At 39.2% G+C, this 14,480-nt stretch overlaps 1 protein-coding gene across 3 annotated transcripts in view; it reads left to right on the top strand.

Annotated features, from left to right (window-relative positions):
- The window catches only part of Senp1 (SUMO specific peptidase 1), a 51,104-nt gene that overhangs the window by 12,191 nt on the left and 24,433 nt on the right, over positions 1-14,480 (top strand). For all 3 annotated transcript variants that reach the window (XM_055627081.1, XM_055627078.1, XM_055627080.1), the window contains exons 5-8: positions 3,615-3,774; positions 5,968-6,139; positions 12,612-12,715; positions 12,800-13,071. In XM_055627081.1, coding sequence (XP_055483056.1) covers positions 3,615-3,774; positions 5,968-6,139; positions 12,612-12,715; positions 12,800-13,071 — 708 coding nt within the window. The remainder of the gene's footprint in view (positions 1-3,614; positions 3,775-5,967; positions 6,140-12,611; positions 12,716-12,799; positions 13,072-14,480) is intronic.

The raw sequence follows: 14,480 nt of genomic DNA on the forward strand, positions 1-14,480 counted from the left end.
CCATTTTTGCTACACGTACCAATATTTGTTTATAGAGTGGTACTCCAGATTGTGTTGTATAGAATGCCAGGTTATCTTGCTGAAATTTCAAGGTTGTAATTCTGAAGTGCAATCGGAGCCCAAGGCTTTACGATCTGGGCTAAGAGCGCAGTGTCTTCACTGGTGTTGCCGTTATTCCCAGGGCTTAAGTCCACTACAGCTTCGCCATTGTTGGTTATTATTAGTAACTAACGAAGAAACACTTATGGTTTTTCCTTTAATTTTAGTTGAACCTTAATGTTGACAAAGCTATATCTGACATAATCCCAGATTCTCATGTTTGTGACGGTAGCAGTATTTGACCAGGTTCGTGGCTCTTTGACTAGCCACAGATGGCTTAGAATCACACTTTTCCTGTGTTTATCACACCACAAGTTGATTTCTCACTACAATTACCTCCCACTTGGATTTTTTACCATTTTAAGAAAATGAAAATCTTTGCAATAGTTTTGTATACGTAGGAAAATGGCAGTGAGTAATGAAGTCACGCAGAGGCAGGAATGCTGAGCTGTCTGCGAGAGTCATTCTCTGTGCACTCTCTATAGCTTAAAACAGGATTCAAGTCTGTTCGTCTTTAACAGCGGCTCTCAACCTTCCTAACGCTGCGACCCTTTAATATAGCTCCTCATGTTGTGGTGACCCCCAACCATACAGTTACTTTCCTTGCTAATTCATAACTGTATTTTTAACCACTGTTACGATTTGTAAATATCAGGTTGAGAACTGCTGATCTATCAGGTTTCATCCAGCTATTGATTAAACATGGCACAGACCTTACAAACAGAAATTTGCATCTAGTATGCATACATAGGACCCAGGATTTGATCCCAGCACCAAACAAAAACAAGGCTGCTTTTAACAGTTAACTTTAAATCTTTTTCCTTTGCCATGCCCATTGCAGTTTGCTACAAACCTGTCTGCTTTGACCTTGAGCCTGCCCTGCTGATGGGTTAGGTGTGGCTCTCCTGGTATCTGCCATAATCTTCTAATTATGGCACTGCTGGTGTTCTTCTGCTCTTTTTGCATACTCTGTCTTCTGCCAGGATGAAAGAGAAAATGGGAAAGTCCAGATTGTAGAATCTGGAGCTAATGATTTGTTGTTCTATTGTACCTAGCTCTCTGAAGAAAGCCTTTCAAAACCCTGTCTCTCAAGTCTGTTTGAGATTAAACTATTGAAAGGAAATGGCTTTTCTGAATTATTTAGAAAACATAAATGCAACACCTAAACTTTTATAGCACAGTGGAAGAAATTTAAAGAATTTTAAATCCTAAAGAGCAACCAAAAAAGTAGATTGAGATGAAAAGAATTTTCTAGTGCCTTAAATTTATCACTCTTTGGAAAATACATTAAATTAGGTTACTAAGCCAACATGTAGTAGGTTAAGTTTACTTAGTGACCTGTTACTACAGTAACTAATCCCAGTGTTAACAGGATTAAAGAGCTACTTTCACATTGAATGGTTATCTGACACAGTCTTCCCTTTTTCTTGAGTTTTAGAGAGAAGTTTATTATAGATTCCGGAGGTAGGAGGTTAAGTGGAGGTGATCAGAGAGCCTCTGAATAGCAGGTGCACACTCGTGTTTTAATACCATTTATTATGTTCATAAAGGTACTGCCTGTCTCTGTGGAAAACTTTCCCAGAAAGTGCTCAGTCATCCTCAGTAGACTATAACCACAATTACAATTGCAGTGTGTTCTAGTTTTGTATGCGTGAACACATAAAAAATTACCTTGTGTCTGGCTTTGTAACTGATTTCTTAGTGATGATAAAATAGCAGGTTAAATTTTTGCTACTAAAAAGAAGATTTGCAGCCTCTTATTAGTCCCTTACTCCCCTCAGCAATCAGAGGATTACTCAGTGATGTCATTGGCTGGAGATAGAGCCGCCTGCCTGAGCCCGGGCTTCCCTTGGTATTTTAAAGCTGAAGCCTCAGCCCAGTGCTCCTGGAAGGCTGCTCTGACCTACCCTTCATCTCAGGTTTCACAGCTATCAAGATAATTTATAATTTTAATAGATTTCCTCCTCAAATACACATTTTTAGTTAGATTGTTTAGCAAAAAGTGTGAAAGGCAATTATTTCTACAGTTACTGCTTTACATTTAGCAGCTTCTTTTTTCTGGGTTTCTCACTGAGACTTGTGTTCAGTAGCTTTGTGTACCTGCCCTTAGTGTAACAAGAGTCACACATGCTAACCACATGTTTACCTCAGGAGAAGAAAGTACTAATTCATTTTGAAAATGAATTTACTTACTTTAATTATCATCCTAAGTTGCTGCACTGACTGGTGAATCATTTGATCCTAACACCACTATGGATTGCTTCTTCTCCCCATTATGTTTACCCCAAATTCTGTTTCATGGTTTACTTAAGGGGCTGCCTTTTTGAAGGCTGTTTTATTTGGATAAAGTATTAAAGACAGACAAACGCGTGTTCTGATCATGTGTGCATGCATATGTGTGTGTGCGGTTGCCTGTGTGTGTGGAGACAGTCAAAGCTGGCCTTAAACTTGTCCTTGCCTGCCTCGGCCTCTTAAATCCTATGATTACAGGTGTGCACACCATACCCACCATCGATACTTAAATGAGTAATAAAAATAATATAAAATAATGTAAATGAATACTATTGTGCGAAGTTCAGTGTTAACGTTCTTTGGAAGGAGAGCTTCAGAATATTGTTAGTGCAAGACAGAAATTCTGGGAATAGAAAATTATTAGCCTTACTTTTTCCACGGACACTCCATAGAACTCCATAGCTTAATATCTGAAGTTATTTTGCAGGAGCTGTTTTAGTTTATCTGGTCCTCCTGATAGAGAAAGGAAGGCATAGAAATTATTCTACTACTCTTAGTTGAAACTTCAAGAGGTTTTTTTTTATTCCAGTTTATAATCTAGAGTTCAAAAATAATAAATAATCCTCAGTGTGATTGTAGTTGCAGACATTGGAGTACTGATGATATATCTGATGATTAAGAAACTGAAGATCATACTAATATATATTAACATATATATATATATGATATATATATATAGTGGGTCATTCCTGCCATAAGCAGCCAGTATGAGCTATTATAAGCAGAATTAGATATTCTGTACTTTGAGAGATTCTCTGAGTCTGGAACTTGATAACTACAAAGAAGAAGGTGACACCAGCTGCTTATTAAGCAATAACTGTTGTTCATTTGAATTACAATCTCCTTGGCCCTCCACTTGCTTTCTTACTGGTCTGGCCTACCTTCTTTCAGGCCCAGGCCTGGGAGTGCTTGCAAGATATAGTTGGGGTAAAATGTTGACTTTTGGTGGACACCACGGAGTCACATTGATGCAGATAAGGCACATGGCTGTGGCAGGATTCAGCTCCTTCATCAATTTTCAGGTTAGTATGGCTGAATCGATTATAGTTTGTAGAAGTGCCCTTCCTGCAGATTTGTTGACAGTTGAGACTGGGATCTTTTCCATGAGAGACATGGTAATATGCAACGTTGCTTTGGAATGCAATGATGGAACATGGTTGCAATCATAAAAAGACCTAGATTAATTATTTGTTCAACTTATTCAAATTTTTATTTTCTTTTAGATAACCCTTCCTCAGACAGTTTCCTTGGCTCAGGTGACCTACGGTCCTTTGGTCAAAGTGCAAATGGACAGTGGAGAAATTCCACTCCAGCGTCAGTGTCAACGTTACAAAAACCAAGAAATAGCCGAAGTCTTTACCTCGAAACCCGAAAGACCTCAAGGTTAGTTTTTGGTCCATGTACTTCTTCAACTCTTCTTAGATATAAGGGGAAAAGTAGCTATAAGGTAGATGTTGCATTAGAATTTTAGGGCCTTAAACCATATCAATATATACATATCTCTTTCCTTCGTACTGAAATTGGGCAATAGCCAAATCTTCTAGATCAATAAAAAAGACACCTGGTAGTTGTAAAATAACCAGTACAAGTTTTAAAGTGAAAAAAGCAAGTCAATCTCTGAAACTGTAATAGCAAAGAACTCAGCACTTTTTTTTAAAAAGTTTTATTATTTTAATTTTATTCAATTTATATATATATTTTTTTTTATATCATGTGCATTGTTGTTTTGCCTGCATGTGTGTCTGTGTGAGGATGTCAGGTCCTCTGGAGCTAGAGTTACAGTTGTAAGTTGTGATGTGGGTGATGGGAATTGAATCCAGGCACTCTGGAAAAACAGCCAGTACTTAACCGCTGAGCCAGCTCTGCAGCCCTGAGCTCAGTCACTTTACAGTCTTTCACATGAGCTGACTTAAAGCAGAGCTGCCCCACCTCTGCGCTGGTCAGTTAGGGCCAAGCATCTTGTGACTCTTAGGAAGTAAGGGGCATAGAGAACTTCATATCCCAGTTCATGAGCCCCACCTGTTCCCTTGCCAAATGTACTCTGGCTGTTAACGACAGGTCCCTCAGCTCCTCCATTACGTTTAAGTTCCTGACAGTGTTGGAACACGGCACCCGTCCTTCTTATTCTTTCAGTGCTCACATTCTGACAATTTTGGTTTTGTAACCTAGAATAGCTGAGGGAGGGGGTTACTTGCTTGCTTGCATTTTTAAAGACATCTTTTCTGCTGAATTCCCTTTGAACTTGCTACTGGCTCTGATAGACTCAAACTCATTAAATATAGGTAGGGCACTTGTTTCCTGACATTGCAAGATATCTTTATACTGTTCTTTGGTTTGGTTATTTTGATGTTGAAAAGATATACTTCAATAAATACAAAAAGATATTGTAGAAACCCATTTTGTCTTTCCCAGACACTTGCACTACCATTAATGTCTTGTATTGTGTCCTCCCAGCCTAAGAACAGAAACCTGAGCTGAAAATTGAAGTCTTTGTTTCTTCTTCTATATTATACAGAAAAGTCCGTAGATTTTGAAAAAATTAAGAGAGTGTATTTGGTTTTGGTGTTCTTTAGATCTCCTCAGCTCATTTAGGTTCAGACCACATACTTAGTTGAGTTTATTGAATCTAGTTTAGTCAGGTATTCAACTATTTTAAGTCCATGGGAGTTAATGAAAGAAAAAGAAAAATTCACTTTGGTCAGAGTATGTACCTTGCCCAGACTTGCTAGGTAATGGCAGATGGAAAGCACATATAAGGAGGGAAGAGCTTTAAACTAGGAAGCTTTAGCTAGATTGTGTATTTGAGTTACCTTGTCAGTGTTCGCACTAGACGGGGCACAGTAAGAATCCACAGTGTGCTGTGCAGCCTGGTAGATCACAGTGTGCAGGACACCCTGGTAGAAATTCTTCTCGGTGTTCTTCTTGAAAGAGGAGAGCCCTCTGTTGGTCCTGTAGCAAATTTTAAAATTCACTGCAGAGGTTTAGTTATGAGATTTCAGCGTTATCCGTCCTTACATGTTTAAAGTAATTCCTTCCAAAGAGCTTTAGGGACAGGACTGTGGAATAGACATGTAAAGTAGCAAATATATGATTAGCATACCTCCACTCCATGTCCTCCAAAAGGAAACACTCTGATTTGTTCTCTGTCATGTCATACTAAGTTCTAGATTTGTGTGTCCAAGAAAAACAGTTTTAATTACTTGATAAATATGTGACTTAGCAGTCTAAGACCTTTTAAGAGGCAGAATCCGATGTTATAACCTCATGTGTCAAATCTTACATATTTCCCACAAATGTACTTCTGTCATTCTATCGGTCTGTTTGTTTTTTTTTTTTTTTATGTGTTTTCCTTGCACATATGTCTGATGAGGGTGTCGGATCCCCTAGAACTGGAGTTATAGACAGTTGTGAGCTGCCATGTGGGTGTTGGGAATTGAACCTAGGTCCCCTGGAAGAGCAGCCCGTGCTCCTAACCTCTGAGCCATCTCTCTAGCCATGTTTTTATTATTTCTTGAAAGGGAAAGTACAAATAATCATGAGACTTATCTTAAATGTTCTTATAAATTTCTTTTTTAGTGGATTACCAAACAGCTTTGCAGGAAAGTCAAACCATCACTGCCATGTGTCTGCATATGAAAAGTCATTTCCCATTAAGCCTGCCCCAAGTCCGTCCTGGAGTGGCTCATGCCGGCGAAGTCTGTTAAGCCCTAAGAAAATTCAGAGGCGACATTTCAGCACAGCAGAAGAGGTAAGGAAAAGCTGCGGCCAGAGCCACTAAGAGCAGCAGGGGCCCTTCATGCTCTCACGTGCTTATCAGCCATTGTGCTTACCTAATCCTCTTTGTGCTTTTTTTTCCCTATAATTACTCTTTTTAAAATTTTGTGCTAAGTTCAAAAATGCTGGAAGAACATTGTTTTTCCTATTGCTTTCTGATCCTGTTGTTTCACAACCTTTTTGAACTGTTGTTTTCTTTAGTAAAAACTGTGAGCTTTGCTTAACAGTTTTTTGTTATTTTGACTTTTGTGGAACATCAGTTCTTCCCACTAGAAACAATTTTCTTCAATTATAAAAACAAAATGTAAAATAAAAATAATCTTTTTAAAAAGACAGCAAGCCGATTACGGTGGCACACGCCTGTACTCCCAACACTAGGGGAGGCAGAGGCAGGCGAATCTCTGAGTTCAAGGCTAGCCTGGTCTACAAAGTGAGTCCAGGACAGCCAAGGCTACACAGAGAAACCCTGTCTCAAAAAAAATAAATGAATGAAATAAATAAATAAAAATAGAAGGCCAGCAAGAGACTGGGGAGATAGGTTGGTCAATAAAGTGCTTTCCATTAAGTATCAGGACTTAAGTTCAAGTCCCAGAACTCATATAAAAACATGGTGGTACATGCTTATAATGTCAGTTCTCGGGAGGCAGAGACAGGCAGGTGTCGGGCTCATTGGTCTAGCCCACTGGTGACCTCCATGCCAGCAAGAGACCCTGCTTCAGAAACTGAGCCAGGCAGCTTCTTGAGGAATACCCAGGGTTAGCCTATGACTTCTGCAGCTGTGTTTGTACACACGCCCACGTGTGTGCATACGTTTGCATGCAAACATACATACACATTAGTTTTTAAAGCCACTTCAGTTTATTCTTTCCATTATGTGTAGGGTCTTGGAGGTCACAGACCTCCTCAAAAGAAAGTGTTCTGTTGACTCTTGAGTTGTTCTTTTCACACAGTAACATAAAGTGTGAAATTGTACCTGTAATACAGGTTATATTTGGCGTAGTAAGAAGTGTGAGTTTATTCATTTACATATTTGTCATGGATCTTATTAGGTATTGGTTGCTGTAGAGATACAAATGCGTTGGGATTTTACTTTTGTATAGAAGTATTTTAATGTGCTTTCTATGTATTAGTATTAGTTCTTTTAACCCAGTGCAATGGGTAAAGGTGAGTTTACCTTACAGATTAGGAAAGAAAAGTCACCTGGCTAGTAAATGGTTTAGCAGGTCTAGAGTGCAGGTCTTCTGAAGTTTCTTCTGGAGTGCTTCCTTTCACACAACATGGTGATACATTCCTGTCTAGCTTTGCTTACTGTGCATGGAGTCAAAAATACAGTATTACATGCTAGATAGTTGCATACTTTGTTAACTGAAGATGGAGGATTATTTGTGAAATGGTAAATGTTTAGTTAAGTTGTGCTTCTCTAAGTTTTAAGTTTGTATTGAACCTGAAATAGCCAAGAGGAAAGTGACAGAATAATCATTTAATAGAGCAAAGACTAAGAAACTGGCTTATTTGCCATTGGTGAGGGAGCTGAGTGACAACAGGAAAAGGGAGATTGACTTTGAGGGAATGGTCAGTCCTGCTGGGGACAGAGCTTCATTCATGATTACTACTCAGCTGACTTCTTAACCCAGTTAATTTTTATTTCACTTTTGTATTATTGAATTTTGTGCCAAGTATGTACTAGTTCGTACATGCATACATAAGTAGTTTTCCCTTTTCTTTTTGTTTTTATTTTGTTGAGAGGGAGGTTGCACTCAATAGCCCAGGCTAGCCTTCAACACATTATGCAGTTAAGGCTGGCCTCAAATTCTTGATCCTCATCCTTCACCCTCTCAGGCATTGGGATTACAGGTGTGAGCTGCCCTCCCTGGCTTAATTTCTTCTTAATTACAGCACTGGAAGGGTTTGTGCTTATTCTAGAAGGAGATACAGATGGCTGTCAGGGGAGGGGAACCAGCAGCATAGCGGCTGGGTAGAGGTGTCCCAGGAATGTAGGGTCTGCAAGTCCTCTGTCAGACCGTCATTTGATGGCAGTCCCTTCCTGGCTTCCTTGCTTCCTGTCACCTCCACTGCCACCCCAAGGACGTGGGCTAACCAGGTAAGTCTTCTCTCCCAGCCGGCATTCCAGGCCAGAGACTGGCTGAGGAGAGAGCATGGAGCCGGCATTCCCCTTCCTCTTGGAGCAGTGAGGTGATGAGGTTTTAACCTCAGCTAGGAAATGAGGTGCAGGAAATTTTGTGTCAATGGACTTCTGGTCTATGTTCTCCAATTAAGAAACCACTTTTAATTGAGAATAACATCTATATGTATATCCAAATATTAGAACAGACATCATTATCAACTATTCAACAAATATTTTATGTATTTAATTATGGTAATTACCAGTAATGCAGAGGTAATAGTATTTCTCCATTGGAACTAGAGTGTTTTAGGTGGTGCGGAGGTTTTATTTCATTTTGTTTTGTTTGGGGGGTCTCCTATATAGTCCTGTTGTCATGAAATTCATTATGTTGGCCAGGCTGGCCTCAAATTCATTGAGATTCACTGGCCTTTGCCTCCCAAGTACTGGGAGTAAAGGCATGTGCCACCATGCCTAGCTGGAACTAGGGAATTTTTTTATGGAAATTTATAAACTGTAAAAAAGAAAATCTTCATAGAAATGTTGGAATCTACAAAATGAAAATATTTGCTTAAAGTAAAGAAGGAAATTGCTGTATTAATACCTAATTAAGAATTGAGATTTGTCTTTGAACTGCCGCTGACTGGACTCTTAAGATGGGGATTTTGAGAAAGATTAGAAACACACAAGTAGTAACTGGACAACTGTCAATTCATAGGGCAACACTGAAAAGCCGTGCTACCTAGCACCATTCAAATAAATTTAAGTGAAATAAAATTGTGGCTTCTTAGTTACACTGGTCACTTAAACATCACAGCCACATGTGATCACTGTGAGCTGCACAGGTATAGAGTGTTTTGTGCTGTTGTGCAGTACTGTAAAAGAGAGTGTAAGTGTTCGGAAAGGAGAAGATGATGCGACAGTAAGAAGTTAAATAGTAGAAATGTAAGTCAAGGGCCAGCAAGGTGGCACTGCAATGTAGGAATTGCAGCACGTGCTGCTGAGCGCAACCAACAACCTGAGTTTATCGCTGGACCCACACAGTAGGAGAGAGCTGACTCTTCCAAGCTGTCCCCTGGCCTCCGCATGTGCCCACTCCCACAATAAATAAATAAATAAATGTGGAGGGAAACATTTAAAAGCCACAAATCTCTCTTTGTAGTCAGGTGCTACTGTGAGACAGACAGTTCCCTGAGCAGCGCTCTGTGGCTGGAGCGCCATGGTCTGTGGAGTGAGGACACCTGCACTCTTTTCCTTGTTTAATGCTCTGGTAGTTTTGCCAAAGCCCAAACATTTTGGATTTAGCAGAAAAGCTTTTAACCATTTTGCTTCATATTTATTTCTATGTAAATCTGTTATGCAAAATGAGAGACTATGAATTTAGAATTTTAAATTACAGTGATTTACAACAATATTAGCTTGCTGAAACTCATTTTGTTCTCTTAGGTTTATATAGTCCCATTTTGTTTTGTTTTGTTTTTGTTTTTGTTTTTTGAGACAGGGTCTCTCTGTGTAGCCTTGCCTGTCCTGGACTCGCTCTGTAGACTAGTCTGGCCTCGAACTCACAGAGATCTGCCTGCCTCTGCCTCCCCGAGAGCCGGGATTACTGGCATGTGCCAGCCTTTTCTTTTCTTTTCTTTCTTTTTTTTTTTTTTTTGGTTAGGTTTTTACAGTGTTACAGCTCAGTTTTGCTGTACTTACAGAAGTGCCACCTAATTGTAGAGTCAATCACATGTTGTAATGAAGAGACTGCTCCATGTCTGTGTGTGATGAACGTGTGTACCTGCAGGTACACAACAAACACCATTTGTTCACCTTTCCAGTTTTCACCTTCCCTGCAATTCACCTTAATCGCACTGAACTTTGTTCTTCTAGAAGCTGCATGCCATTGTTCATCCCAAACAACATTTTTTCATTGGCTAAGCTGCTTGAAACCAAAGTAAACCTTTTTGAAGATGTATATCCTTTAGTCTCATTAAATTCTTCCTGTGTGATAGTTTTCTGTATTAGTAGGTATTCATTGTACATAATGAGTTTCATTGTAAAATTTTCACTTATGCATATAAGTATTTGATCATATAAGCTCCTAGTTGCTCTCTCTTGTTGGCTCCATTCCTCAGGTGTTTTTTTCTGTGTCAAAGTAGTTCGTTGTCCCAACCCCTTTCTTTCTTGTTTTTGCTTGTTTGTTTGTTTTAAACAAGGTCTTAGCAGGTACCCCCATCCTGCTTTCAAGTCCAGAGAGGCCTTTATTTGCAGCAGTCCTCCTGTCTCAGACCCCAAAGGGATGATAATTTATTTTCATGTGACAGGTACTCTACAAATGAAATTTTGTATTTTTTTTTTTGTTTTGTTGTTTTTTATTCTTTTGGGTAAATACCCAAAAGGAGTGTAACAGAATCATATATTATTTTTAGTTTTAGTTTTTGAGGAGCCTCCATACCAGTTCCTCAGTGGAGATTCCCACCAACAGCACGTAAAGGTTCTTTCCCGCCCTCATGCTCTGCAGTATTTGTTGTTGTTTTCTTGATTTCTTCTTCTAGGGAAGCCCGCTGCGTGGGAGACTGTTGAATCTAAAACTGCTAGTTGTGAGTAGTTCTGTTGCACACTCAGGCTGTGTGTGCTCAGGCCATGTGTACTCTCGGCTGTGTACGCTCTCAGGCTGTGTACACTCAAGCTTACTCAAAAATCCCCTGTGGAGTGGAGCTGGGGCTAGAAGCTTGTACACACATTTTCCTTTAGGTCACCTTTCTATTTCTTCATGCTGTTGAGCTGTCTTGTCCCTTCTGATTCCTGGCGTTCTTTCTCTTCTTGGAATATAGCCTCTCTTTTGTTCTCCTGACTTGTCATTTCTGGTGCTTCACAGGATTGAACTCCATTCTCAAGAACTTAACCGATATGTCAGATACTAGACAAGGTCATCAGTATCATAGATGCACTATGAATGTACCAGGTGTAAAATGGTGTGGACCCCGACGCCCTGCAGACAACACTGCAAGCTGTTGTTTTCCCCTTGGGATCTGTGTCCACCAAACGCTTACCTAATTATTGCTTTTGTTTTAATCACTGAGCTGTTCAAATTTCAGGAGGGTTGTAGTTGTCCTACTTCACAATTTAAATGCATCTAGTAAATGAGTAACATTATAATGACAGCATAATTATAATTTACTTTGCAGCAACAGTGAAAGATTTGGGAAGAGAAATGTTAGTGTCTGTTTACTTTCAAAGTTAATTGCCTAGTTCATTCTGCTTTTAACAAATATTTACAGTTAAATAAAATGTTAATGCACTCATTGACATATCGATGCAAATATAACACTTCCATTTTTAAAGATTAGTGGCTGAAAAAGGCACCAGGACGTGTTTCTTAGAAAGACATTTTAGTGCTGTGTAAAGTAGAGGCTTTGCAGGTGTGGATCCTCATGGAATCCTTGCCTCCCAGTGACCTCCTTTGTTCTACTCTTCCTTTGTGTGGATCTTAAAACACTTGAGTACATCAAGCACATCCCTGTCGTAGGCTTTGCATTTGCATATATACATCCTTATATTCATCATTAACTTCTTCCCTTAGTTTAGGTTTCTGCTGAAGATTACCTTTCAGATCATATCTCTTCTTGCTGTTTGCCCACCATCAACTTTTAGCCCCCTTGCCCTTTAATTTTCTTTATGCCATGAACAAGTTTTTGATTGACGATCTCTATAATAACTGTAATCTAAACGCACAAAAGCTGTAAACTTATTTTATTCAATTTGTGAATATCAAATGACTAAAACATAGTAGATGTTCAAGTCAGTGAGAAAATTTACAAGTTATTTTTTTCTAAGTACTAAATTGAGACTTAGAGAAAAATAAGTAAATAAATGGTAGAGATGGAAACCATCTTTGAAAAAATACTTGTACCTGCATAGAGTAAAGAGCTGACAGCGCTTGACTGTGTGCGTCCCTCCTCAGGACCTTTAAATCAGAACCAGAACTCCAGGGATGATTCAGGGTTCTGATTTAGAAGTCTTAAGTGCTTTATTTCTGGACTCATTATCGTTTGAGTGATTAAATAATTGCTTCATGGCTTTCTGGTTTTATAGTCAATAGCTTCTCAGCATTAGTAAGTCCACTGTAATTTTCCAAAACAAGCTACCTCTGAGACTAAATTTTGCTTAGCCCCTCTCATGCATATTACCTTCAGAGTATCATCACTGTACAATATTTCTTTATCTTCAGGACTGCTAGAGCTTTGGAAGGAGGCCTGAGAGTCTATCTGCCTGCTAATTTGAAAAGTGTTTGCCTCAGTGGATGTATTTAAGATCTTTTTTTCTCTCTCCTTTATAGACAGTTCAAGAAGAAGAAAAAGAGATCTACAGACAGTTGCTGCAGATGGTCACAGGGAAACAGTTCTCTGTAGCCAAGCCCACCACACATTTTCCTTTACACCTGTGAGTCACAAAAGCATCTTTCATGTGAACCTAACTTTATAGTTTACTACTTGATATTGAAACTATTACCTTTTCTTCTACTAGGTCTCGGTGTCTTAGTTCCAATAAGAACTCTTTAAAAGACTCACTGTTGAGAAATGGAAGCTCTTGTGCGTCTCATGTCATTGGCTCTGATACTTCATCCTCTGGATCTGCCAGCATTTTACCTGCACAGGAGCATTTGTCCCACACTGCACATTCCCTGTCACCTGGTACCCCAGATGTTTCGTTTGGATCCAAAGACTCTGATTCCCACCATCACCTCTCTGCTTCTCATCAGCCAGATAATGTACCAGCATCAACTACACAATCTGAAGGTAAATAATAATAACATCCAGCTAACTACTCCCTGGATCTGTTGCAGGCAAAACTGTAATACATATAACTTAATACATACGAGATTTTCATTACATACACATGATTCAGGTGGCCATACCATGATAAAACCAAACCCACAAATAAAATTCATCCCTCTTTTCTCCTTTTTCTCACTCTCCTCCATCCCTTCATCCCTTCTTTTCTTTTTAAGGGGTATGCTTTCTTCCTACATACAAAGGAATGGTATAAATTTTTTAAGGGTCTTACTGTGTATCACGGGCTGCTTGGCACTTGGTTTAGGGTAGGCTGGTCTTGAACTGTGGCAGTTCTACCACCTCAGTTTCTAGAGAGCTGGGGTTACAGACATGTTCTACCATGCCAGGCATTTTAACTTCCTGAGAAGTCAAAGCTCACTCACCCCTCACTCATCCCTGCTTTCAAGGATTTCTTTTTGCTTCTCTTACTTTATAATACAAATGAGGTTCTCTTAAGTTCTGTGAATTTTCAAGCATTAATCAAGTATTTATCATATAACCCTTAATTTTGATAGAAGCTTTTTTTATGTCAGAGGGGTTGAACATTTTAGAAACTGGAATCTGCTGCCTGATTTTCAGCTAACCCATACCAGCCTAAGCATTGGTGGTGGTGGTGAAGATTTTGTCATGAGGATAACTATCCTCGTTTTATAAAGTATGTATTCAGATTGTAACGTAAAGCAAGTTTTAGATGACATGGCTAGATACGCATACAGAGCATCTGCCTCTCACGGCTTCCACCTTTCTCAGTTCATATGATTTACTGTCGTCATCATTATACGCATCACTTTCTGAAAATTCTTACTTAGGAATTCAACTGTTAGGATATCACTATTTAACTATAGATGAAAACTTGTATTACATTTTATGAAATGATTTACCGAAAATTATCTTTTTTTTTTTTTTTTTCCAAAAATCAAAAGTTGAAAACTTCTCCAATGTCAGAAATACATATTGTGTAGTAGGCTACTGAGATGAAGCTAGACGGAGACAACATTCAGCATGGCGTTGCATCATGCCCTGGTGCTGTTAGTACATCTTCTAAGTCAGGCCAGAGTCATAGTACTTGAGGGGCACATGACCCTGCTCTTGACAAGCATTTAAAATACACAGTGACAAAATCTGTACTTGTGAAGTTAGTTCTGCAAATTCTACCTTTGTCTTTCCTACTTTTTCTTTTCCTTCTACCTAATTTAGTACATGTTGTGTCATGAACTTAAGCCTTAAAAATTGTGGCTGTTCATGTTCCCTGGAAACAGGAGGAAGAAGCACAGAGCAGGCAGGGCCCGAGGACAGATGCCGATGGGCAGATGTGCTTGTGTGTCTAGTGCTTCCTTATATCTGGGGCAAAAGTGGAACTGCTTGCTTTTCCT

This window comes from Psammomys obesus, unplaced genomic scaffold (genome assembly GCF_907164565.1).
Source record: "Psammomys obesus unplaced genomic scaffold, mPsaObe1.curated_primary_1811, whole genome shotgun sequence".
In the NCBI taxonomy this organism is placed as follows: domain Eukaryota; kingdom Metazoa; phylum Chordata; class Mammalia; order Rodentia; family Muridae; genus Psammomys; species Psammomys obesus.